Source organism: Scyliorhinus canicula, chromosome 2 (assembly GCF_902713615.1).
Source record: "Scyliorhinus canicula chromosome 2, sScyCan1.1, whole genome shotgun sequence".
Classification (NCBI taxonomy): Eukaryota; Metazoa; Chordata; class Chondrichthyes; order Carcharhiniformes; family Scyliorhinidae; genus Scyliorhinus; species Scyliorhinus canicula.
Window position 1 is genome coordinate 263,947,778 of NC_052147.1, and position 27,433 is coordinate 263,975,210.

At 41.6% G+C, this 27,433-nt stretch overlaps 1 protein-coding gene and 1 non-coding gene across 2 annotated transcripts in view; one reads left to right on the forward strand and one right to left on the reverse strand.

Annotated features, from left to right (window-relative positions):
* The window catches only part of clasp1a (cytoplasmic linker associated protein 1a), a 357,689-nt gene that overhangs the window by 60,055 nt on the left and 270,201 nt on the right, over positions 1–27,433 (forward strand). Inside the window, 5 exon segments of the mRNA XM_038790034.1 lie at positions 15,309–15,387; positions 15,999–16,102; positions 16,645–16,736; positions 16,843–16,918; positions 19,413–19,510. Of these exon segments, the coding sequence (XP_038645962.1) occupies positions 15,309–15,387; positions 15,999–16,102; positions 16,645–16,736; positions 16,843–16,918; positions 19,413–19,510 (449 nt within the window).
* Positions 13,919–14,045, reverse strand: LOC119962517. Its single transcript, XR_005459894.1, has one exon. It is a non-coding gene; the product is annotated as a U4atac minor spliceosomal RNA (small nuclear RNA).

Sequence of the window (27,433 nt, forward strand, 5' to 3'; positions counted from 1 at the left end):
GTTTTTACAACTGTAGGCAATGGTGGCACCATTAATGAGAGCATTATTTTTAATTCCAGATTTATTAATTGAATTTAAATTCCACCAGCTGCCACAGTGGGATTTGAACTTGTGTCCCAAGAGCATTAGCCTGGGTTTCTGGATTACCAGTACAGTGACATTACCACTTCACTACCTCCTCCTGCCACTGCCTCAGTTAATGTGCAGCAGGTACACAGGAGTGTTTGAAATGAAATGAAAATAATTTATTGTCACAAGTAGGCTTCAAATGAAGTTACTGTGAAAAGCCCCTAGTCGCCACATTCCGGCGCCAAGGCAAGAAACTTAAATCTGCATAGCATTGGGATCAACGTTCGATTTGTGGCAAGTATTTGTGTGTGTGACTTCACTTTGACAAATTCAATATATAAGGATTTTTATTTTTGAGCAATGCTTTCTGGATGCTGAAATGATAATTGGACTATAGTTGTTTCCTTCTAAAGGAAATGTGCATCTCTGTGTTATAAGAGGAATATTTCAATGTTTATAAATGTTCTCGTGTGTTTTCAAACTATTGACAAAAAACATCATGAAAGCAGAAGGTAGTGGGCTGGACATTTGGTCGATCATATTGACACGCCTGTGAGCACATTCTGTGTTCCTTGTGATTCCTGCTGTTTGAATTGTAATCTATTCTTCTGTTTAATGTCTTGACAAAATCTTGATGTGGTAGAAATGGATACCTCGAAGTGAGTGTGTAAAATAAATGCTATTCTTGTACATTTTGCTCTTATCATATTCAGCTGTCTGCAGGATAAGAGCATAGCCACAGCATTTTTGACAAGTCTGTTATCTGGCTGATGTCACTTGCCTGTGGTCAGAAGACATTTTTGTATCTGGAGTTGAATTGTGATATTGAGCCATGGGACATTGGTAATAACTACAATTGCACAATACTTGGAGATATTTTCTCTAATTATGTGGATGCTGCCACATTATCCTGCCTTCACCTAATATTATCTTGCTTCCTCTTGTGAAAGAAGCAGTAACAAATACCTGGATCAGTAATTGGGACTCCAGGTAGAATCTAAATTTCTACAAAACCAAGTTTTGCCCCCTCGCAAATTATTGCAATGCAATAATGCTATTTTATTTTAAGCAGGTTGCATTTATAGTCGTCTTTTAATATGAAAAATGAGGTTTCCAACCAATAAGACTTGCTCCCCCCCCCCCCCCCCCCCAAAGGGTGCACTTCGATTGACAAAATCCCCCAAGAACAGAGACCCCATGCCCAACACGCCCTCAATGCTCATTTCCCAGTCCAGTGGCCGTGACATCCCAATAGGATGGCCACAACAAAAGGACCGTTAGTGGATTTGACAAAATGATCACCCTTCTCAAGATGGTGGCGCCCCAACCGTCACAAGATGGCTCCCCCCTCCGCTGCCAGATACAGACAGGACTTCACAAATTAGCCCCCACCAACAGGTAAAGGTGGCCCTTCACAAGATGGCCACCCGCCGCCGGTTAAACGGCAGATCCCCAGCACACAAAATTGCCGACCCTCAACGAACCTTTACTTTACTTAACTGTCTTCATTGTCACAAGTAGGCTTACGTTAACACTGCAATGAAGTTACTGTATACTTAACTGTCTTTATTGTCACAAGTAGGCTTACGTTAACACTGCAATGACGTTACTGTGAAAAAACACTAGTCGCCACATTCGGGTATTGTTCGGGTACACAGACGGAGAATTCAGAATGTCCAATTCACCTAACAGCGCATCTTTTGGGACTTGTGGGAGGAAACTGGAGTACCCAGGGGAAACCAATGCAGACACTGGGAGAACGTGCAGACTCCGCACAGACGGTGACCAAGCCAGGAATCGAACTGGGACCCTGGCGCTGTGAAGCCATAGTGCTAACCACTATGCTACTGTGCTGCCCCCACCCTCTCACAAAAGGGGTGGTGGCACATGGCTAGCACTCCCACAGCGGCAGGGACCCGGGTTCAATTCCTGCCGTGGGTGAGTCTGTCTGGAGTTTGCACTTTCTCCACTTGTCTGCATGGGTTTCCTTCGGTTTCCTCTAACAGTCCAAGGATGTGAAGGCTTGGTGGATTGATCATGCTAAATTGCCCCTTAGTTTCCAAAGGTTAATTGGGGTTCCAGGGTTATGGGGATAGGGTGGGTGAGTGAGCCTGGGTGCGATGTTCTTTCATGGGGGTCGGTGCGAACCCGGTGGGCTGAATGGCCTCCTTCTGCACTGTAGGGATTATCATAGAATTTACAGTGCAGAAGGAGGCCACTCGGCCCATCGAGTCTGCACCGGCTCTTGGAAAGAACACCCTACCCAAGGTCAACACCTCCACCCTATCCCCATAACCCAGTAACCCCACCCAACACTAAGGGCAATTTTGGACACTAAGGGCAATTTATCATGGCCAATCCACCTAACCTGTACATCTTTGGACTGTGGGAGGAAACCGGAGCACCCGGAGGAAACCCACGCACACACGGGGAGGATGTGCAGACTCCGCACAGACAGTGACCCAAGCCGGAATCGAACCTGGGATCCTGGAGCTGTGAAGCGATTGTGCTATCCACAATGCTACCGTGCTGCCCTAATTCTATGATATTCTATGAATATGTAGTTTTCCATTCAACTGTTTACACATTTATTTGTCCTTTCTGCAACTTGCCAAAGCTGGTTTATCTCCATAATTGTATGAGATCTTTGTTGTCTGTGTGTAAGCTTTTGCCCATCAGCATGATAACTCTTAAACGTGTTGAAATTAGAAAACACTTCTACATGCAAAGAGCGGTAGCAGTCTGGAGCTTTGTTCTGCAAAAGCATTTTATGTTATTATTTTAAAATTTTGAGGTTGATAGATGTTTTGAAGGGATATGAGCAGAGGCCGGTATATGGAGTTGTCTCATAGATCAGCCACGATCTCATTGAATGGTGGCACAAGGTGCTGTATAGTCTCCTCATTTGTTTCCAGATTGGGGAAACTGCATGCGAGCAATTGGGGATGGACAACAAATTCTGACCTTGCCAGCAATGCTCACATTCTATTAAGGAATTTAAAAAAAAAGTGAATGTGTATATTCTATTCAGATTCGTTATAATTTAAGGCAAGAAGCAAGAGATTCAGATTCGTTATAATTTAAGGTAAGAAGCAAGAGATTTAGAGAGGATTTGAGAAAAACGTTTCGCTCCGAGGATGGTGGGAATGTGGAACTCATTGCCTGAAAGGGTGGTTGAGGCAGAAACCGTCACAACATTTAAGAGGCATTTAGATGAGCATTTGAAACAATAGCGTACAAGGCTACAAACCAAGTGCTGAAAAATGAGATGAGAATAGGTGTTTGATGGCTGGTGCAGAAACGATGGGCTGAAGTGCCTCCTGCTGTGCTGTGAAAGTCTGACTTTATTTAAGTTTGAAATAATGAAAAAAAAATTAGAGCTGTTTGCATCTGTAGTAGCTGATCTGTGGGAGGAAGAATCCACTCTGACCCAATGCTTTCAGTGGAACCCGGTGCCAGCAACCAGCTGTTGCATAAAATTGATGGAGCATGCAGAAAATAAATAATGAGGTTCATTCACTTTATTGTCTCAACTGGCTGGATAGTGCCTCCATGACCGAATAGCTGAAATGACTGTGGTCTGATTGGAACGTTGTCAAATCTTGTAGATGGTAAATAAAATTTAGAGTGGCTACTGTTTCTTGTTAATCATATCAACCCCAACTGAATTGTATTCTTAAATTTTTTTTCCCCAGTTAAAATCTTTTAAATTTACTTGAACATAATATCCTAAACATTATTATGGGGATTAAGCATTTTTTTTTTCTGACTATTTTGCGTACTTTGTTTTGCGCTCGCTGTATTTCATTTTGTTTCTCTCCTCGGTTAGTTGGAGGAGGTATTATGGTACAGTCTTTTAAAACCAACAGCAGCTGTTGATTTTGTGAAAATGGAATCAAATAACCAAGAAAGCCCAGATCTGCAATTTGAGCTTCAAGTATGAACTTAGCACTGATCTGGATACAGTAAAGTCACTGATAAAACATAAAGTAAATGATATAATCAGGGCAGCATCAGCAAAGTGAATGTAAAACAATAGATTTTCTACAGAAATGAATAAGGAGGAGTCGCTTCAGAAGTCATGCATGTATTTAAAAAATTCATGCCATTGGAGAAGAACTTAATGAATTGCTCAATGGCGCATGCAAGCATCTCCCTAAAATTGTAGAATAAACGTAATTGGGAAATTATAATTCATCGAAAAATGATTGCCAAATCTAATAAAGACAATTCTGAAATAACCAATTAATAGATTTTATCAACTTGGCTTCATTACTTTATTCTTTCCATGATGTGGAGATGCCGGTGTTGGACTGGTGTGAGCACAGTAAGAAGTCCAACATGTTTGTTTCAAACACTAGCTTTTGGAGCACTGCTCCTTCTTCAGGCCAGATGGTGGGGGATGAATGTAATGCGACATGAATCCCAGGTCCTGGTTGAGGCTGCACTTGTATGTGCAGAACTTGGCTATAGGTTTCTGCTCGGCGATTCTGCAGTGTTGCGCGTCCTGAAGGTCGCCTTGAAACAAACGAGCATGTTGGACTTTAACCTGGTGTTGTAAGACTTCTTATTTTATTCTTTCCATCATTCTGATAAAACCTTAATGAAACCGAGCTTTTCGGCAAACTTCTGCCAAAGAATCTTGGGTACGTTAGTGGGAAACCGATCAGGACCCCATGCCTCCTCTTTACACTGATGTGGATGAATCTGTGAAAGGTTATCTGTCTGTTTATTGATGGTGCACAGCCAAGATGGCTAGAAATTATTCGCCAATTCCCAGGGGCATAATTTTACCATTTCAATCAGCAGCAACTTGGATGACTTCTGGGATTTATGATCTAGAAGGTTAATTCTTGATGTAAAATTTGGAGCTCAGGTTAGAAACATGTAAATTATGGCAACTAATCTCATGACATTCATTACATTTCTTGCCTAACTAATTTGCAACTTGTGGGTGTTCAAAAGATACTGTTTCCGAGGTTCATGCTGGAAGTTTTGGATAGAATAGGATTACGAATGAAACCAACACTGATGTCTCAATTTTGCTGGATAGCACAAATCTTGTTGGTATTTTGAGTCTTGGTAGTATTGCAAACAGCTTTTTGCATGCAGGTCCGTAACAACAAGAATGTAGACCTCTGAAACTAGCTGACCCTGAGCTGTAGAGGATTGGAGTACTTCAGAAATTGGGACGGATAATTTTTCAGTCTATTTTTATCATAGTTAATTGTTTGATCGATCACCTGAATCTCCGTCAAAGCTTTGAGCCAAATGAACTGGCATTAAATAATGAAAATAGTATGGCTTGGGAGAATTTTGGTGATGTTGATTATTTCTGTTTTTTTTCTACTCCAGCCAGTCTGAAGATCTCCTCTGAAATTTGATTCACAAATGTTGGTTGGGGTCTGGCAAAAATTAAACGTGAGGCTCCATTTCGAAGATAAAACAGTCCAGACTAACTTTTAAAACAGTTTAGAAGTTCTTGCTTGGAAGGAAAGTTGCTACACTATTGCTGAAAAGTATATATAATGTTACAATTTTGTCTGGTATAACTGTAAACAGTCTTGTAATTTCTTCCTTCCCAAAGTCTGATTTTTTTGTTGGATACAATTAAAAGTAGCTCACTAAGTTTCTTTAATCAAAAAATTAGATACATTGGGTTTGTAAGATAGGTATTTTATAATACTAGATAATTTGATAGGTATCAAATGAAGCATGATCTAATTGAATCAGAAGCTGAGTTCTCCGATTCCGAGAGTGAAGTGCTGGTGGCCTTTTACGACCGATCCCCCGTCTGGGGGGGGGGGGGGGGGGCGGCTGACAGGCACGCAGCATGAGTACCCGGCTGTAGCTGCCGATACGGCCGGAGAATTGGCAGGTCCGTGGCTGCGAACGACGTCAGTCCGCAGTGGCCGCGCTGTGCAACATAGACCCGGCCTGCAAAATAGTGCCTCCCTTTGGCCAGGCTCGCCACCCCCGGATCATCCCCCAGCCCCTGACAAAGCCCCCCCCCCCCCCGCGCTGCCTGCGGATTGGCTCTCCCCTGACTGTGGCGGCGCTGGATCCAGTCCGCAGCTGCCAAGCCGAGTTCCAGACAAAAAGTAGCATGAGACCCTTGCCTTCGGGAACTTGGCCCGTTGGGGGCGGAGCATGGGGGGAGGGACTCGGGTAACATCCTGTTGAATGACTTTCTTCTCCTGAAAGATGTTTGGCATTAGTGACCTGGACTTTAAAAAATTATTTGATGGGATCTTCGTGCCGCTGGTAAAACTAGTATTTGTTGTCCATCTCTAATTCCCCCTGAATTAAGTGGCTTGTGAGGCAGCCATTTCAGAGGGCATTTAAGAGTCAACCACATTGTTGAGGGTCCAGAATCACACGTCAGCCATGTAAGAGTGGTAGATTTCTTTTCCTGAAGGACATCAGTGAACCAGATTAGTTTACATGACCATGGGCATTGCTTTCATGGCCACATTATTGAGACTAGCTTTTAATTTCAGATTTATCAGTTGAATTGAAACTACACCAGCTGCCATGCTGGGATTCGAACCCATGTCCCCAGAGCATTGGGGCTTCTGGATTTCTACACATACCTCATAGACTTCGCATTGACTACCATCATGCAGGTGTTTGACTTGGCAAAAATGAGAAACATAAAATGGAGACATAACTGATTGCAGTGAAGCTACATTTACAGCAAACTGACAAATAAAGAAATACACATTTTTTACTTGTCAATTGGCCTATTCACTACCATGGTAGTAACGCATTGTAGCTAATGAAGGCAATATGGTAATTTTTGCACAACTTTTTTATGAATGAGCTATACCTTGAAGCATCAGATTAGAAGTAATTTACTCAACATTGATTCGCATTCAGGGAGTTTGGTGGGTTAGTTGCTCTTTTTTAGCCTCTAAGTCATTGCTGTTACTTTGGGACAGGGAAGAGGTTGATTGGTGGGTAACAGTTAAGTTGTTCCAATTGCAATAAATAGTTTTGAAAGTTGCGGTATAGCAAGTCAGCTCAACCAAGTGGAATGTACATCCTGCAGTATGTGGAAAGTCATGGAAATACCATGTATCTTAGATGAACACATTTGCAAGAAGTGTCATCAGTTGCAGAAGCTCGAGCCCTAGGTTTTGGATCTGAAGCGGCAACTGGAGTCACTGTGGTATATGCACGAGGCAGAGACCTACATGGATAGCACATTCAGGGAGATGATCACACCACAGGTTAGACAGAGAGGGAATGGGTGACCACCAGGCAGTCTCAAAGAACCAGGCAGACAGGGAGTCTCCTGAGTCTATCTTGCTCGTTAATAAGTTTTCACTTGAGGGTGATGGCTCCTCAGAGGTGCAGCCTGAGAATGTCCATGGCACCACTGGTGGCTCAGCTGCATGGGGTGGTGGTGGGAGGGTGGGGGGCTGTAAACCCGACTCCTAGGAAGTGTGTTGCTTCCCTGGTGCCAGGGTCAAGGGCGCCATGGAACAGCTGCAGGACATCCTTCTGGGGGTGGTGAACAGCCAGAGTTTGTGGTCCACATTGGTGCCAATGATATTGGGAGGAGGCCCTGAAAGCAAAAATTGGGGAGTTGGGAAGGAAATTAAAGAGCAGGGCATCAAAAAAAGTAATCTCAGGATTACTCCCAGTGCAATGTGCGAGTGAATTATTAATAGGAGGACTGAGTGATTAAACGTGGCTGGAGAAGGAAGGAGGGCATCCAATTCTTGAGGCATTGGGACCAGCTCTGGGGCAGATGGGAATTGCACAAGGTGAACGGATTCCACCTTAACAGGACCAGAATTAATATCCTCGCAGGGAGGTTTTCTTAGTGCTGTCGGAGAGGGGTTAAAGAAGAAAACCCCTGCAGGGTTGCAGAGAAAGGATCATGAGAGTGGGGGTGTTAGGGGGGTGGAAACCAGTGGTGTAGCTCAAATTGGAAGGAAGTAAGTAGAAACGTAGCAACCAAAATTAGACAATAGGTGAAAGAAGTGAGCATCAACAAGGTTTAGAATGCAGAATAAAGTTAAAAGGACAAAGTTAGGGGCACTCTACCTGAATGCATGTAAAATTCACAACAAGGTCGATAACTTAAAGTCACAAAACGAGGCAAATGTGTTGCCATTATGGAAACATGGTTACGGGGTGACCAACACTCTACATTTAAAAAAATAAATAAATTTAGAGTACCCAATTATTTTTTTCCAATTAAGGGGCAATTTAGCGTGGCCAATCCACCTACCCTGCACATTTGGGTTGTCGGGGCGAAACCCACGCAGACACTGGGAGAATGTGCAAACTCCACACGGACAGTGACCCAAAGCCGGGATCGAACCTGGGACCTCAGCGCCGTGAGGCAGCAGGGCTAACCCACTGCGCCACCGTGCTGCCCTTGCTGGTTTTTTTGACCTCCGTTGTTTTTTCCATGCCGAGGTCACACTTGCACACTTGAGGTCAAGTTTGACTCCTGGCAGTACCAACTTGGCACAAGGGCATATTGGCACTGAAAGCCTGGGTGCCTGGGAATGCTAGGGTACTGCCCTGGCCTGTTCCTGACCATCCGGGGGTATCTAATGCCCTGCGAGACCCCCCTTCCCCCCCCAAAATGGTGCTATCACACCTGGTCCACGTTAGTGGAAACCAGTCACTAAAAGGCCCTGGCAAGATCTCACTGGCTCGGCCGTTGACTCCCTGGAGCTGGGCGAAAGTGGTGTCCGGGTATTTATGACTCTAATGGCTCATTTTAAATATACAGATCTGGGTTTTGCCCAGCAAGTCGGGTGACTTGTGGGCAGCATGGAGCCTGATTTGAGGCTCAACTGAGATTCACTGGCACACCCGGATCTGCACCAGGTGCAATGCAGTCGTTAAATCACGGTCACAATCTCAATATCACACTTGTTCCCCTATAACTCTGTATCTTAGAACTGGACTAAGACATTTTGCCTCTCAAGCTGATATGCAGCCCAACTCCATTTACCCAACCTTACCCCATATCTCTCAATAACTTTTTGGTTAACAAAAATATATCGATCTCTAATTTAAAATGAACAATTAATCTATGTTCGGTTGTCGTTTCCTGGTACTATCAGCCGTTGGAAATGAAAGTGTTTCCTGATTTCACTGTTGAAATATCTGGCTTGATGTTTAGGCTCATGTTCCCTAGTCTTAAATTCCCTAAACGGCGAAAATAGTTTGTCCCTATCTACTCTATCTGTTCTCCTTGCTATCCTGAAAACTTCAATTAAATCACTCCTTAATCATTAAAATTTCAAGAAATTCAATCCAAGTTGTGTAATCTCTCCTTGTAATTTAATCCTTGAAGTGCAGGGTACCATCTCCAAATCTGTCGTTCTCTGTCCGGTGCATCTTTCCTAATTTATGGTACGCAGAACTGCTTGCAATACTTCCATAGCCATCTACCTAGGGCTTTTATAACTGTAGCCTGACCTATAACTTTTAAATTCTTGTCCGCTAGCTATAGTGTGGCGACTAGGGTATTACAGTGTTAATGTCAGCCTATTTGTAACAATAATAAAGATTATTATCAAAAGGCTAGAGTGTCCTTTGTATTTGATTATTTTCTGTAACTTCTCATGCCATTTTAGGAATCTATGTACAAAGACCACAAGTCTTTTGGTCCTCCCGTGTTTCTAGCTTGTCACCATTTAGTAGTACCCCGTTCTATCCTTTATTGGTCCAAGGTGGATGACTTCTTTGTCTATATTTAAATCCATTTGCCATGTTGGCTACTCAATTTTATGCTTTTGTCTACACTGTTTACAGTGTCACTTATCTTTGGCTTTTTAACTCCTCATCTAAGCTGTGAAAAAGTACAGTGAATAGTTGAGGCCTTAACATGGAACATTGTGGGATGCCGGTTGTCATATTCTGCTGCTTGGAGTACCTGGCCATTATCTCTGCTCTTGTCTCCTGCCACTCTGAAAATCTCCTGTTGGTAATTTGCCTATAATTCCATGAGTTTCAACTTCAGTTAACAGCTTTTAGCAGTATTTATCTTTCAATCCAATGCCTTTTGGAAGCCTATATAAATGTCATTTATAGACATTCTGTATGATCTATATAATCTATACATTCTTTGTCCACTACTTCGGTCACCTCTTCCAAAAATTCAGTTAAAATTGTATTCAACGGCATCTATAACATCTCATGGAGCCGAGGATGCGGGTTTGATCCAAACTTCGGGCCACTGTCCGTGTGGAGTTTGTACATTCTCCCTATGTCTGTGTGGGTCTCACCCCCCACAACCCAAATGTGCAATGTAGGTGGATTGACCATGCTAAATTGCCCCTTAATTGGAAAAGAAAAAAATTAATTGGAAGGTCTCTACCATCATCTTGGATACTATGTTCCTTCTGGCCTGTGTCTCAGATACTCATTGGCTACTTCTGGTGGGTCTGTCCTGTTGGGACAGGCTGTACAGGGATGGTGATCAAGTTGTTTTGGACATTGGCTGTAAAGTGTGATTTGCTTGTCAGGCTATTGCTTAATTAGTTTGTGGGACAACTCTCCCAATTTTGAAACAGATCCTTGGATGTTAGTAAGGAGGACTTTGGACAGTAAACTGGGCAGAGGCAGAGGATTTGCTTACACTGACAAGAATTTAAAATGAAGGTGTTGGACAAGCCAATGTAGGTCATCAAGCAGAGGTAATAGGTAAATTGAGTTAATGATGGAAGAAGGTGTAGGGTTGCCAAGAGTGCTTTTATGGTCCAAGCTTGGGGTCACCCAGTCTTCACTTCAGAATTTTCAGCCTTTGTTTCTGAATAAGAAAATCAAATATTATTTGTCCTCCTGAGCATTTTCATTCATGAGTCTTTTGTTTCTTGTGTTCTTCCCATGGTCTTAATCAATTAATTGTTTACCTAATTGAAAACTGAATTCTTAACTTCAATCCTGTTTCTTAACAGATGTCTATCCAACTCTCTGGTAATTGATCCTAGATCTTCCTTGGGAGCCTGTTCTCAATAGTCAGATGAGAAGGTGGTGGGGTGAGGGAGCATTTAGGGAAAGCTGCAGTCTTCACATCACTGATACAGACAGTATATGAGATGGATATATTATTATGTATGACTTGAATCCAGAATTGTGTGCGATCCCAGGCTAAACAGCGGGCTGGGAGACTGCTCTTGCCCCTTGGGACAAACCTGAAACCGAGAAAAGACTACCCCAAGGTCAGGATTCTCAGGGATACTGATGGTGCGATCTTGATGGAGTGGAGAAAGATGAAGTGGTGGAATCATTGATTGGAAGAATAGTATGGGGGTGAAGCATCAAGTTGTGTCATATTGGCTTCAATTTTGAAAGAAGAAATGGCTGTACGGGATAGATAAACTTCACCTGAAGCAAACTAGGGCTTGTATTCAAAGGAATTTATTTTGAGATATGCGCATATAATCATGAAATTGAGATTTTCCTTACATTGGATTCAATTTGAAAATGCTGCAGATGTTAATCGTCATCAATTGTCGCTCAATTTAAGTTGACATCTACTCAGCAGTTCCATCTGTGGGCCATCATGTGCCTGAACAGGCTGATTCTTGACGCACAGATCCATGGGCATGTGGCAGGATGTTCTATGAGGCAGTGGGATTCGGAGTGCAGGATGTTTTATTTTCTTTCCTCTGCTGCTGTGCTGCCTACTCACTAAGATGTTGTGACTCAAAATGTGATGCAGCTTGATGGACACGTTCTCACCATTTTAACTGCTGTGCATCAGGGAGAGCTTCAGAGTGTCTTTTGAAGTGTTTTCTTTGACTTCCGGTGGAATGTTAGCCTCTGAAAGTCGTATTTTGCTCACATCAAGACTCCGTGCACTCATCCTATGGATTTGGTAGGAAGAGCAGTTCCGCGCCATCCTTTCAGGAATGTGACATCAAGAAGGGAGATTAATCACATTGTGGAAACTATCTCTCTTCATAGCAGGGAAAATCCTGACAAGCTGTCCTGCATCAGCTACTCCGACATGGTCTTTGTGGCACACAGATCCAACAAAAATGTCGAGAAACCCAGGAGATCTTTTTGATAAAAGCTAAATTGCTGCAGATGCTGGAATCTGATACAAAAACAGAAAATGCTGGACAATCTGAGCAGGGCTGACAGCATCTGTGGAGAGAGAACGGGAGCAATGTTCAAGGACGTGCTGGCTGAGTGGGCAAATACTTGGCAAGTGCAATATAATGTGGGTGTGAGGTTATCCACTTTGGTGCCAAAAACAGGATTATTATCTGAATGGTGGCAGTTTCGGAAAAGGGGAAGTGCAACGAGATCTGGATGTCATAGAACATACAGTGCAGAAGGGGGCCATTCGGCCCATCGAGTCACCAACCCACTTAAGCCCTCACTTCCACCCTATACCCAGAACCCCTTCTAATGGCCAAGGTGGAAGAGTCGCTGAAGGTCGGCATTCAGGAACAGCAGGCAGTGAGGAAAGCTAATGGCATGCTGGCCTTCATAATGAGAGGATTTAAGTATAGGAGTAGGGCTGTCTTGCTGCAGTAGGGATATCTTACTGCAGTTATACAATGCCTTGATGAGGCCACACCTTGAGTATTGTGTGCAGTTTTGGTCTCCTAGTTTGAGGAAGGACATTCTTGCAATTGAGGGTGGCCAGCGAAGGTTCACCAGACTAAATTTTTAAAATAATCTTTATTATTGTCATGAGTAGGCTTACATTAACACTGCAATGATGTTACTGTGAAAATCCCCTAGTCGCAACATTCCAGCGCCTGTTCGGGTACACTGAGGGAGAATTCAGAATGTCCAATTCACCTAACAAGCATGTCTTTCGGGACTTGTGGGAGGAAACTGGAGATCCCGGAAGAAATCCACGCAGACACGGGGAGAACGTGCAGATTCCCCACAGACAGTGACCCATGTGGGAATCGAACTGGAGACCTTGGAGCTGTGAAGCACCACTGTGCTACTGTGCCGCTCTAGGCACTAATTCCAGGGGTGGCATGACTGACTTATGAAGAAAGACTGGGTTGACTGGGCTGGTACTCACTGGAGTTTAGAAGATTGAGAGAGGATCTCATAGCAACATATCCTGATGGGACTGGACAGGCTGAATGTGGTAAGAATGGTCCTGGTGTTGGGGATGTCCAGAACTCTGGGTCAAAGTCTAAGAATTCAGGGCAATCCTAAGAATTCAGGGCAAGCTTCATTCTTACGGGGCTGAGATGAGGAAGAACTTCTCTCAGAGTTGAGAACTTGTGGAATTCTCGACCACAGAAAGATGTTTGGGTCAGTTTTTGGATATATTCAAGAGGGAGCTGGATGTGGCCCTTATGCTAAAGGGATCAAGGGGTATAGAGAGAAAGCGGGAGTGGGATATTGAATTTGCCCGATCGGCATGCTCCTATTGAATGAAGGTTTCATAGAATTTACAATGCCAAAGGAGGCCATTCGACACATCGAGTCTGCACCAGCCCTTGGAAAGAGCACCCCACTTAAGCCTATGCCTCCAACGCTATCCCCATAACCCACCTAACCTTTTATGGACACTAGGGTAATTTAGCATGTTCAATCCACTGAACCTGCACACCTTTGGATTGTGGGAGGAAGCCCCCACACACATCGGGACAAAGTGCAAACCTGACAGTCACCCGGGGCCGGAATTGAACCCGGGTCCCTGGAGCTGTGAGGCAGCCTTGAAGGGCTGAATGGCCTATCCAGACAGAACCAGACTTTTGGTTAAAGGTGAGCTCTTCACTGGGGTGACATTTAGAAGTCAGAGCAGGCCTAAAAATTAAGAAATTTATGATCGAGAACTAATTAGCTCCCATAAACACAAGAACAACACATCAGTTTAATCAAACATTGTAAGGGTTCCAAAAATTGCACCATAGCCTAGACAGATGCCTAGGTGATGCGCAAGTGTTGTAATGGTGTTAGCAGTGCTGTTCTCACCATACGTTCATTGAACAGCCACGCAACCCCAAGATAAGGACAGTTGCTGATGATTGGATGTGTCTAGTAGGTAGGTGAAACAGTAACACCTCTAACATATGGTGACCATTTTGTATCTTTCCTGAGATGGTTTTCAGATTGTAACCATGGTTGTTAACTGCATTATAAAAGTTAATGATGATTTAAATCTCAAAAAAGCACATTCTTTAGGATAAAATAGTTTTTGTAATTACCCATAATACTTTGCACTGCCACCAACTGCTTATACTTGGGAATTGCAATATGTTGTTAGCAATCATTGTGTGCAGTGCATCAATATATTACAACATTTTTTTCTTTGTCTCTAATATGCACATTTGGAATGGCCCTATAATGGTTGGCCTTTGATGTGCCAGAGGTTAATCATACATTGATTCATAATAATATGCCACAGATCAGTCAGAATAATTGTTTTTCTCCAATGCGCCGTTTCTGTCTTCAACAATGCTTAATCTCTCTCTCCACCTCCCCCTCTCTCGCGTGCTCTCTCCCTTCTCTCTCTCACCCTTCCCCTCCCCCTTCTCTCTTTTCTTTCCCTCCCCCACCCCCAGTCTGTGTCAATATGTGGTAAGACATTTTACCGCTGCAGTTCAAGAAGTAAGCAGCTAGATATGTTAAACCTAGAATATTGTACTACAGTACTAAGTAGGGAAAAGGCTATACAAATTTGAATGAGCGAAAGACAATTAAGTGTTAACAGTGTGAGTTTATCTGAAAGTCTAATGTTTGGACTAGTGATGTCAGATGGTGTTGATGTGAAGTACGGTACTCATAGGCTGAGTTTTGATTTGGGCTTTATGACTTTGTCGGCTTTTACATTTTCCCCTGTTCTTCCTTTTGCCAATGGACGAGTTATTAGAATGTTCAAATTGTGGAGACAACCTGCACAGTACAGAAACAGTGTGTCGCGGCCAAGAGTCCAGTGTGATAGGTTGTTTGTTGATTATTTTATAATAGAAAAAAACACTTGATAATTTTTGGGTCAGTATGTTGTTTTATCATGCTAATTGCCTAAGGTATCCCCCTCCATTTAATGTGAATTCACAGTTGAATATTTTTGGGATGCATTAGTCTTTCACCAAGCCTTCGGTCACCCACTCCTAATCTCTTCCTTCCTGCTTCTGTGACTGTTTTCTGTGTTCCTATCTTGAAACACCCTGTGACATTCCATATTAAAGTCACTAAATGGGGATATCCTTTCGTTTCTGTAACTTATAATTCTTGTGTTTAGCAGCTTTGATAATGTATTTCATGATTTGTTTTTACAGGTTGCTTTGTTTGGTATAGAAATTTTATCCACCCTCATTACACGTCTTCAGGATCACTTTAAAACGCACGTTGGTACAGGTATGTTTTATTTTTGGTTGATTTCAGTTAGTTGCAGATTCGTGAAAAAAATGGAATGGGTGACTGTTTATGAAGGTTGTTTTGTAGCTTCTTTTGGATAAAAGAGCCGATGCAGCCTCGATGGGCCAAATGGCCTCTTTCTGCACTGTACATTCTATGCATCTTCCCTCTCGAGTGGATTTGAAAGAGCACGTGACACTATTTAAAGGCACTGTTCTCCCTGGTGTTCTGGCCAATAATTATCCCTTGTGCAACATCACTGATAATTATAAAGGCGTTATCTGATTTGTGCAGCCATGATGTGTAAAAAAAAAAATATATATATATTGATGCCTGTTTCCCTTTATTACAACAATAACTACATTTTAGACATACTTAATGGGCTGAAAAATGCTTTGGGCCATACTGAGGTCATGAAAGATGCTGTATAGATGCAAGTCTGTCTGTCTTCACAGCGTTTAAATGTGTATATATTTCATAATATAATGTGCTGTGGTGTTTATCAGTATGATATTCAACAGGCAAGAAAACTACAGTATTTTATATAACATGTATGTGTTCGAATTATTTCAATTCTTTAAAAATATTTATTTGTTTATGATTTTCTACAGTCCTACCAAGTCTAATAGACAGGCTAGGAGATGCTAAGGATCCAGTGAGAGAACAAGATCAGATTCTCCTGCTGAAGATTATGGAACTGGCTGCTACCCCTCAGGTGCATATTTAGGAACAGGAAAACTCTCCCCTGCAATACATGGACGGTACCATATTTGTCACATTTAAAAAAAGAAGAATTCTCTGCCCATGGCTAATGGGGCACGTCGATATTGGATCTATTTCATATGTGATGAATTTAAAAAAAATTAAAAATTTAGAGTACCTAATTCATTTTTTTCCAATTAAGCGGCAATTTAGCGGGTAAATTCACCTACACTGCACATCTTTGGGTTGAGGGGTGGTGAAACCCACGCAAACACTGGGAGAATGTACAAACTCCATACGGTCAGTGACCCAGAGCCGGGATCGAACCTGGGACCTCGGCGCCATGAGGCAGCAGTGCTAACTAACCACTGCGCCACCGTGCTGCCCTTGTGTGATGAATTTATAATTTGGGGAATTATTTTATTGTCCACAGCATTTATTTTAATGGCTTAGTTTTCTTCGTAGTTGAGCTTCTATGGGTGCTAAAACATAAGATCTTATCCAGCTATCACTTTTACAAGTTAATAATGGAAAATTATGATCCTTTTCCTACAGTATGTCTGGGAACGAATGCTAGGAGGATTTAAACACAAGAATTTTCGAACCAGAGAAGGGATTTGTCTTTGCCTTATTAGCACATTAAATTCGTAAGTTTAAAAAGAAAACTCCTCCAGTTTTTGATTTTTCATTTTAGTACTGAGAAATACTACTCTGTAAGTGCAAAATTTAAAAGTCGTCTTTCTTCTTTTCCAGTTATGGAGCTCACAGTTTAACTCTAAGCAAAATTGTACCCCATATCTGTAATTTATTAGGAGATCCAAACAGTCAGGTAAGTAGTCAAATTGTTTAACAACAGAATGGTTTGCGTATGATTTCGGTCTCTGATGTGTGGTTACAAATCTGTGAATTAGAAAAGCCAGTTGTCAAAACTTAATGTCTGCGTTGTATATTTTTGAAGGGTTGCCTATGAGCCAGACGAGATAGCTGAGCATGGGCATTTTGACATGAATTCCTTCTTGGTCGATGATGAATAATGAAAGATATATTAGATATATAGAATCTTCACTAGATTGATGCATTGAGTAGGTTGGGCCTGTACTCATTGGACTTTAGACAAGTGGGACGCTTGGCCTTTGAGTATGTTCAATGCTGCGATAGATTTTTAAGCAGCAAGGGAATCTAGGGTTATGGTGATAAGGTGGGAAAGTGGAGTTAAGGATTATCATATCCGATCATTCATGATCTCATTGAATAGTGGAGCAGACTCGATGGAACAAATGGCTAACTTCTGTTCCCGCATCTTGTGTTCTATGCTAATTTTTGTTAAATTAACCTATTCTGTTCCTGTGACTTAAACTGCTTATTTTGACAGAGCCATCTTTTGGTTAAGGGTGATATTGCAGGTATAGCACACTGCCATCTGTAGGATGGAAGAATAATTCTGCATTTACAATGCTCTTTGGAGTTTGTTTTGGTATTGTGCCGAAGGGCTGTTTGGCAAATTTACTTCCCAGTTAACAACAGCAAAATATTTACTTTCTATTTGTTAGTTGGAAAAACATTTCAGTTGGAAACCGAAAGTCCTATGTAAGAAATATATTTATATCTGACAGACTAGCTTTTATGATGTGCTGTAGTTCGTAGGTTCAGTTTAAGTTGATGTCTAATGTGCAGTAGAAATTATATGCAGTAAAGGCTGATGTGTTGCATTTTAAGTTGCACTGTTGTGTTAAAGTAGCTTGGGTTAATATACGTATGGGTTAATTTTAATTTCCTAGTCAGCATGCCCCATTCAAAACTTCTGCATCATAATTCACTGCTGCATATCTATTATATAAATTTGATTACTTTAACAACAGAAATTTTTGAACGAGATCAGTAATTAAATGTAATATATCTGCAAATATGAAGTGAAATTCATACTCACAATTATTCTAATATTGAACGCATTAATTAAAGAACTGAACCTATTTGAAAAGTTTAGTTTTGAAATTCAGCTCAATAGAACACAAGAAATAGGAGCCGGTGTAGGCAAAATGATCCCTCAAGCCCGTTCTACTATTTGATAAGATCATGGCTGATCGTCAATCTCGATTGTTACGGATCCCTGGTCAGATCCCAGCAGTGGCTAAGATACTGGATCAGACCTGCAACGTTTGTAACATTTTTATAAGACTGTGCGGAAATATCGATTTGTTCCAGGAGTGATTCCATAAGAAATAGGACTTGGTTATTTTTACAAACAAAACTTTATTGAAACAAAAAAGCAATATTTTAACTTTTAAACTTCAAACCTGGCAAAAACAGCTTGCATGTATATTTTTAAAATTAAAAAAAATTATTTAAATTTTTCCAATAAGTGGCAATTTAGCGTCGCCAATTCACCCACCTGGACATCTTTGGGTACACTGGGGGAATGTGCAAACTCCACATGGACAGTGACCCGGGGCCGGGATCGAACCACTAACCACCGTGCCGCCCTTTGCATATGTCTTTTAACCCTAACACACTATTTCCCAGCATGTGAAATTAACGTACAGCTCTCCACTGCACTTGGGCAGACAGGCAGGCAACAATGATACTGTAATTTTACAAAATATATTTCTGTTAGAGTAGTACCTTCAGACTCCTTTCCGAAAGCCTGTCTCTGTGGAAGCTTTTCATGACCTCTCCCGGTGGCTTTGCAAGTCCTTCTGCCTCTACCTGTTCAAAAAAGATTCTTTTCTCTCGCTAAGCTCCACCGAGCCCCTCATAGATGGTTCTGTCCAGGCGTGTTCAGACTTGAACTAATGTTTATGATTTTGGATGTCCAGCGGACAGGCGCTTGGTATTTCCAGCGGGCTGCTTCCTGCTAGCATAATAAACTGTTTGCTGTAGAAGCATACCCGAGTGTTGAGTGTTTGAGTGATTCCTCTGGATTAATTCCCACTGATACTTCTGACTTGGGGCTACCAGTTTTATCCTCAGGCTGTTAACCACTGAATTGTCTACTACTTCTTTGATCCATTTCCAGATCCAATTTCCCAACCTTTCCCTATCGTAACACGGCCTGGTCCCTATTCCATTGATTCCACAAGAGTCCAAACTTCTATTGATCATGGCCGTGAATATATTCAACATCTGACCTTCTAGAGTAGTCAGACTTTCAGGGCAACAAATTGTGGAAAATGTTAAACCATATGACCGCAAAATTGCTGCCTAATTAATAAGAACATGGAAAACTTGGTTATAATTTATTATGCTTAAATATAATTCTGATAATCTCCACCTGAGTAAGTATAGTCACTTTTCTAATTGTACTTCAATTGTTTTTAACTCATTAGGTTCGAGATGCAGCAATAAATAGTTTAGTAGAAATATACAAGCACGTAGGAGAGAGAGTCCGAGCAGATCTTCATAAAAAGGGGTTACCACAATCAAGGTAAGAAAAGTCCACTGTTAGACCCAAGTTCCTTTCTTGCTGTTACTCACTAATGCATTTGTTACGTTGCTTCATGACCTTGCGGCGAAGATCAAGCATTGGATCAAGTGTGAGATCATGTGTAAATGCCTTCTTGTCAGCTTGGATCTAGTGTGTCCCTTTTGTGGGGACTATGAATTGGATTCTAGTTGAATTTGTTTTTTCAGCAAGCAAGGTGGTGGATTAGATTAGATTTTTAAAAACCTTTTTTATAATCTTTATTAATGTCACAAGGAGGCTTACATTAACTCTGCAATTAAGTTACTGTGAAAATCCCCTAGTTGCCACATTCCGGCGCCTGTTCGGGTACATGAAGGAGAATTCAGAATGTCCAATTCACCTAATGAGCACGTCTTTCAGGACTTGTGGGAGGAAACCGGAGCACCCGGAGGAAACCCACATTGACACGGGGAGAACGTGAAGACTCTGCACAGACAGTGACCTAACCGGGCATCGAACCCGGGTCCCTGGCACTTGCAAATCACTGCCACCATGCTGCCTGTAGATTTATTGTCACATGTACCAAGGTACAGTGAAAACTATTGTTCTGTGTACAGTCTAGGCAGCTCACTCCATACATGAAAATATTGAACACGTGATAAATACATGAGAATGCATAAACATAGACGGCGGGTGAAGTATGTGGTATATAGTGCTACAACGGTAGAGAAGATGTGTAGGAAGATCAGTTCAGACCCGAAGAGGGCTATTCAGGACTCTGGTAACTTTGGGGGAAGAAGCTATTTTTGAATCTATTTGTTCATGATTGATTCAATCAATTGATTAAGGGATTGCCCTGTCCACTCTGCATACTGGCTTTATAATTTGTCATATAATTGTGATGTTTGTTTAGATTATATTATTTGTTGTGACTAAAACTTAATATATTTGCTAAGTATACCCTCTTAAAGATTATAACTTTTAGAGAGCGGGTTGCACGTTTGTATTGCATTGCAACAATGTTACAATACATCTGATCTTTCCAATAATGAAAATAGCTGTTTAATCATTGCATTCTTCAATCTTGCATACAAAGACCAATACAGCACAGGAACAGGCCCTTCGGCCATCAAAGCCTGCACCGGTCGTACCTGTGGCCAAAACCCTAAGCACTTCTTCTGCCTTATCCCTCCATACCCATCCTATGCATGGATTTGTCAAGATGCCCTTTGAATGTAGTTCTGGCAACGCGTTCCAGGCACTCACCACCCTCTGCGTAAAAACACCTGCCTCGCACATCTCCTGTAAACATTGCCCCACGGACCTTAACCCATGCCCCTCATAATCTTTCAGGTCATCCCTCAAACTCCGTCTTTCTAATGAAAACTCCGAGTCTATTCAGCCTCTCCACATAGCTAACACACTTCAGACCAGGCAACATCCTGGTAAATCTCCTCTGCACCCTCTCCAAAACCTCCACATTCTTCTGGTAGTGTGGCGACCAGAATTGTGTGCAATATTCCAAGTGCGGCCATACCAAGGTTTATTCAACTGTAGCATAACGTGTCAGTTTTTATACTCTATGCCCCGTCCAATGAAGGCAAGCATTCCTTGTGCTTTCTTGACTACCGTGTTCACTTGTGTTGCCACTTTCAAAGATCTGAGGACCTGCACGCCCAGATCTCTCTGACTTTCCATACTCCTCTGAGTTTTGCCATTTACAGTATATTTCCCCTCTTATGTTAGACCTACCAAAATGCATCACCTCACACTTGTCTGGATTAAACTCCATTTGCCATTTCATTGCCCAAGTCTCCAACCTATGTCCTGATGTATCATCAACACTATCTGCCACTCCACCAACCTTGGTGTCATCTGCGAACTTACTAATCAGACCGGCTACATTTTCCTTCAAATCGTTTATGTATATTACAAACAACAGAGACCCCAGCACCGATTCCTGTGGAACACCACTAGTCACAACATTACACAGAAAATTCCCTTCTACTGCTACCCTTTTCTTTCAGTGACCGAGTTTGTTCTGTACCCATCTTGCCACCTCGCCTCCTCAAAAACTCAATCAAGTTAGTGAGGCACTACCTCCCTTTCACAAAACCATGCTGTCTATCGCTAATGAGTCCAGTATTAAATGAGATACACCCTCTATAAGAGGGAGCTTTCTTTGTTTGCTATTGGTGCAGACATTAAATATCAAAAAATGTACTGTCAATCTGCAATATGGGATGAATGTAAGTATGTGTGTTATTGCAAATGTTTCTTTGAAAAGGACCATTTTTAATGTTGCTGGAGTGCAATGGGATGGCCTCACCCTGGAAGGATCCCCCCACTCCAAAACTTTTGTGCCATAAAATTTGACTTTCCGCTGCTGCTACCACAGTGTCTTTAACCCAAATGAATGCAAGTCTACTAGTTTAAAACAGATAGTATTTATTCGCACTCGCACAATGTTATAGTTAAACAATCACACTATCAACATAAGTTATTCTACAGAGTACTACAAGTTCTTACGAGACCGTCGCTTAACTTTAGAGTGACTAGCAAGTACCACACAGATCCTTTATCTGTGTGCTAAATCCTGTAGATCTTAATGTCCGGTCCTTGGTCTGGTCTGTTCCTGGCTCTGGTCTTCCTTGGTTAGTAGCACGATGGCCCTCCACACGATGGCCGGTGAAGATCACCACTGTTTTGTTGCTGTTGTACAGACTGATTCTATTTGGCACAGCCCCTTTTAATCTTTATTGATTTTGCGTCCTTTTGGCAGTCCCTGGGATGCTACCAATCGATCGGGGTTTGATCATGCTGATCGATCAAGTCCAATCAGGGCCTACTACATTGATTTTGGGGTGTGCACTCACCGGCCATGCCTGTAGATTTTAGGGCACGTTGGCCCCTCTAAATAAGAAATGCAGGTGCCGTTGTGTCTGGTAGACAAATATGATTGACATGATAGTTCTACCGTCCCTGGGAGGGCCTGGATATGCCCTTTTTTATGTGTATTGTAGAGTCTGGGCTGCAGCTTACTCATCAGTTTACTTGCGCTGAAGCCTGCTTGTCTTTAAACTTTCCAGCACTTGTTTTCACTCCTTATTTACAGCGTCTGCATTATTTAGCTTTTATTCCAATTATTCGGTCCTAATTTTCTACTTTTCACAAAATGTCTTGGCTCCAGCAGCACAGGCTTTATGCCTGTAAAGTCCAATCCTGCAGACTAGTTCCAAATTCTGACAATTGATGGTGCAAGAAATAACAATACATTACAATTTTCAATACTGTTTGAAATGTACTTGGAACTAAATCATCCATGGGTCAAATGAAATGGATTGCATCCAAATTAATGAGGTGCTTGTACCTGCGTATTGGAATTTCGTCTTTGATAACAGGCTGCGACTAATTATCATTGCAAATGCTGGAAGTTCATTCTGCAATTAATTGATTCACATCATTAATTGATGTTGAACTTCAAGTCGGAACTCGCTGTTAAATAGCTTCTTTGTCTGGCTTCCATTGCAAATAACCTTTTGCGGGTTATAACCTTTATTAAATGCTACAATACAGTAATTGTTTTTTCCTCTCATTCAGTTCATGCAGTTTCATGAACTTGTTTATTCCAGTTCCAAAGATATTCTGAACAATTACCTTTGTTTTCTGTTACAATCTGTTATATTGTGAATGATAAATCATTGCCTTTCATGATACCATCATTTTTATGAGTTACCAGTGCATTTTATTTTTTGCATAATGGTATTTAGACAGAATACAGGGGGATTTCTAATGCAGGGCAAAATGCTCTCACTCCCTCGGTCTTGCAGGTAGTTCTTTTTATTTCCCTCTTCCCTTTCACAAAAACTGGCCATCTAGGCATCAGCAGCCCTTTTGTAATTCATCTAAGTGACTATTACTCTTATGAGCTCAGATGATGCGCATTCGAAGACTCTTGATCCGTGGATGGCAAAGTAGGTGGTCTTGACTTTGCTCTTATCCACTCCTGAACTTTCCAGCGAGGATTGTGAAATTGCAGTTAAGAGTGAGAATACATTTTGGTTTAAAATAATTTGGAGATGGTCATCTTCAAAGATAAAATAGGATGAATTGGGCATAGAACATCATCACCGTACGTCACTGACACCAGTACTGGAAAAAGAGAGTGCTGTACTTTCAGGAAGACACTCACCTGAACCATGCTGGGCCCAGTGTCCTGGAGAATTGTATAATTACAGCTGAAGAGAGGGCTTTAAACTTAATAGGGGGTGCGGAACATGGGGGAGGCATCGCATGAAAGGAGGTTTCGAAAGTTAGAGAAGGACAAGGCAATAATGCAGGGTAATAATATAGCACAGGAAGGGACAGTGTACAAGCATAAGAGTATACCAGCAAGTAAGGTCAGAGGAAGGAATATGTGGAGCATTCCAAATTGGATGGCTGAATTGATGACACAAATAAAAATAATGAGTATCATATGATAACCATTGACATGGTTGCAAAGTGACCATGGCCGTGACCTGAATATTCACGGGTATTTGATATTTCAGAATGACTAGAAAGGAAAGGGAGGTGGGAGTTGCTCAGTTTATCAAGGTGTTCAGTATCTTGTGTTGTGTTGTAGTGAGAAATTATTTTGGTTTGGTGAATTAAGGTGCGAAACCTGTTTGGGTGGAGATAAGAAATAGCAAAGGAATTAAATCACAGTACTACACTGTAGTTCAGAGTATAAATCAATAAATAACATGGACTTCTAAAAAAGGAACTGCAACAATTGTGGGTAATTTTAATCTTCATATATATTGGACAAATCAAATTGGCAAAGGTAGCCTGGATGATGAGTTCACAGTATATTTGAGAAGATTTCTTTGAATACTACATACTAGAAGCAACCAGGGATTATTTTATTTTGGACCAGGTAATGTGTAATGAGGCAGGATTAATTAATAACCTCATAATAAAGGATCCTTTTGATAGATCAAAACATGTAAAATTCCACCTTCTGTTTGAGGGTGAGAAATATGGGTCTGAAACTAGTGTTTTAAACTTTAAGACAATTACAAGATAAAACAATTGTTGAAGACAATTGAAGGCAGAGTTGGCTAAAATGGAATGGAAAAAAAAATTCACACGGGTAGAGAAACATTGGCAGATATTTAAGGAGATATTTCATAACTATTGAATCAATAAAGATGTATGCCATTGAGAGAGAAATGTGAGAAGGGTGCACCGTCCATGGCAAATAAAGGAAATTATAAATTGAAAAGAAATGTACAATACTGCAAAGATTAGTGATAAGATAGAGGGTTGGTAGAATTTTTGACAGCAACATAGGATAAACATACAATGTAAATACGCATACTGAGAGCAGTATTCCTCAGCAGAGAAAATGTGTGAAGAGTTCAGACCATAAGAGGGTCATTCAGGAGTCTGATAACAGGGGTGCAGAAGCTGTTTTTGAAACTGTTCGTGCATCTTTTCAGACTTGTGTATCTCCTGCCCGATGGAAGAGGTTGGAAAAGAGAATAACCCGGATGGGAGGGGTTTTTGATTGTGCTGCCCGCTTTTCCAAGGCAGCGGGAGTTGTAGATGGAGTCAATGGATGGGTGGCAGGTTTCCCGTGATGGACTGGGCTGTGTTCATGAGTCTCTGTAGATTCTTAGGGTCTTGGGCTGAGCAGTTGCCATACCAGGCTGTGATGCGACCAGATGGGATGCTTATATGGTGCATCTGTAAAAATTGGTAAGAGTCTATGTGGACGTGCTGAATTTCCTTAGTTTCCTGAGGAAGTATAGGCGCTGTTGTGCTTTCTTGGTGGACCAGGGCAGATTGTTGGTGATATGCACATCTAGGAATTTGAAGCTGTCGACCATCTCCACCTCGCCCCCATTGACGCAGACTGGGGTGTGTACGATATGTTGCTTCCTGAAGTCAATAACCAGCTCCTTAATTTTGCTTATGTTGAGGGAGAGATTGTTGTCATTACTCCAGGCCACTAGGTTCTCTATCTCCCTTCTGTACTCTGACTCATTGTTGTTCGAGATCTGACCGACTACGGTCATGTCATTAGCAAACGTGGGTGTGTGTGTTGTAGGGTGTATAGTAGGGTGCCACCTATGCAGTCTTGAGGACCCTGGTATTGAGGACTGTCGTGGAGGACAGTCTATGGGGTAGGAAGTCAGGGTCAGCAAGTCGAGGATCCAGTTGCAGAGGGAGGAGCCAAGTTCTAGGTTTTGGAGCTTTGTCATGAGCTTGGCTGGGATATGCTGTTGAAGGCGGAGCTGTAGTCAATGAATAGAAGTCTGACATAGGAGTCCTTGTTGTCGAGATGCTCCTGGGGTGAGTGTAGGACCAGGGAGATGATGTCTGTTGTGGACCGGTTGTGGTGATATGCGAATTGCAGTGGATCAAGGCATTCTGGCAGTATGGAGTTGATGTATCTCAATCTTTGTTTTCAGCTGGGGATTTATTGACCTGATGAAAATTTAGAAAGTGCTTTACTGCACGTGTCCAATCCAAGGATAAGCCACCTGTCTGAATATGACTTAACATGCATCAGCTGCTAAGCCTATATACTGATAACTGATGAAAATGCTCAATATAGTTTACTAAGAGAAGCAGGTGGGTAATGTTGAGTTGCCTCTAATCCTGGCTTATCCATCCATGATTTGGCTTCTAGATGCCAACGTGGTGCAGAGATGTTTAATAAGGCAAAATGAGAAACTTCCGTACATATGCAGTAATTTACAGAGTCAAACTGATATCCTCTGGCTAGAACTCTGGATGGCAGCACAATTCATTCCTGGCCTTATCTTCCATTCTTCTCCAATGTCTTCATTTCTGCTATTCTGCTCAGGTTTTTCAAACTGCTTTATATATCTTTTGGGCTACTGCACTCTTTGGACCGCTTATTGTGCTGAGTTTGGCTGAGCCATTTGTGCAATTTCAATGTGTGCCATGGAGTTGTTTTTCTCCAGATGTTACACGATCAGTAAACCTGTAATTACATCTGCAGCTATCTTCAGCTATTCTGCAGATCCTTTAATGTTTCTTTTTGATTACTTCACCTGGAGCAGAATTTTCTTTATCTTTTACTCACAATTCTGTTGTTGTGCACACATTACACGATTCAGTTGTAATATTTAGGGAAACATTTAACTTGGTTAAATTACTATATTTCACTGATTTGTTTTTTCAAGAGTTGCTTCAGTATATTTTAGTGGTAAATCATGTTTCAACACTAATCCATTGATAGTTTTATTGAAATATTTTTCTCGTCGTTAATTTCAAATCAAATTTTCTACTTCATTCACCCAATTGCCAACTTATGAATAAGTACTTTCATGTGTAAGTTGTAAGTTGTTTTATCATGAAATTAGACCAAGCTTACTGTCATTATGAAGAGTTTTGAGTTTACGATTTTAAATATGCAAACTTGTCACATCTGCTGTGTTTGCCTATGCGCCTGCAAGTTTTACCTATTTATTGAAAAGATCCAGAGCGTGCAAGGTGGTGTATTCATCAAATTTATCAGTGACACAGTTTATTCTTTGAGCATGCTACTCCAAGTTTGTGCATGTAATCATTATTTGTGCATATATACATTATGTATGTCATTGTATCATCCTGGATAATCAAATCGCTGTAATTGCTGTGGTAGACTTAGTACTCATTACATTTGCAAGGCAAGTTCATAAATTTTGAATTCTATGTCTTTCAAAATGTCAGCATTTTGAGTTTTTTCCCCCCCATCTGTTCCACACTTTGTATTGAAAATGGGAATCATTGGGTTTTATGAAAAGATTGTATAGTAATGGGAATGTTTGCAGTGTGCTTCTCAGTTTAAGCACTTGAATTTGAATCCATCAGAGACTGGGGTAAAAGCTTCTTTTATGTTCTTGGATTTAATGGAAATGGCCTCGTCCTAGGTGATGTGATGCAGCA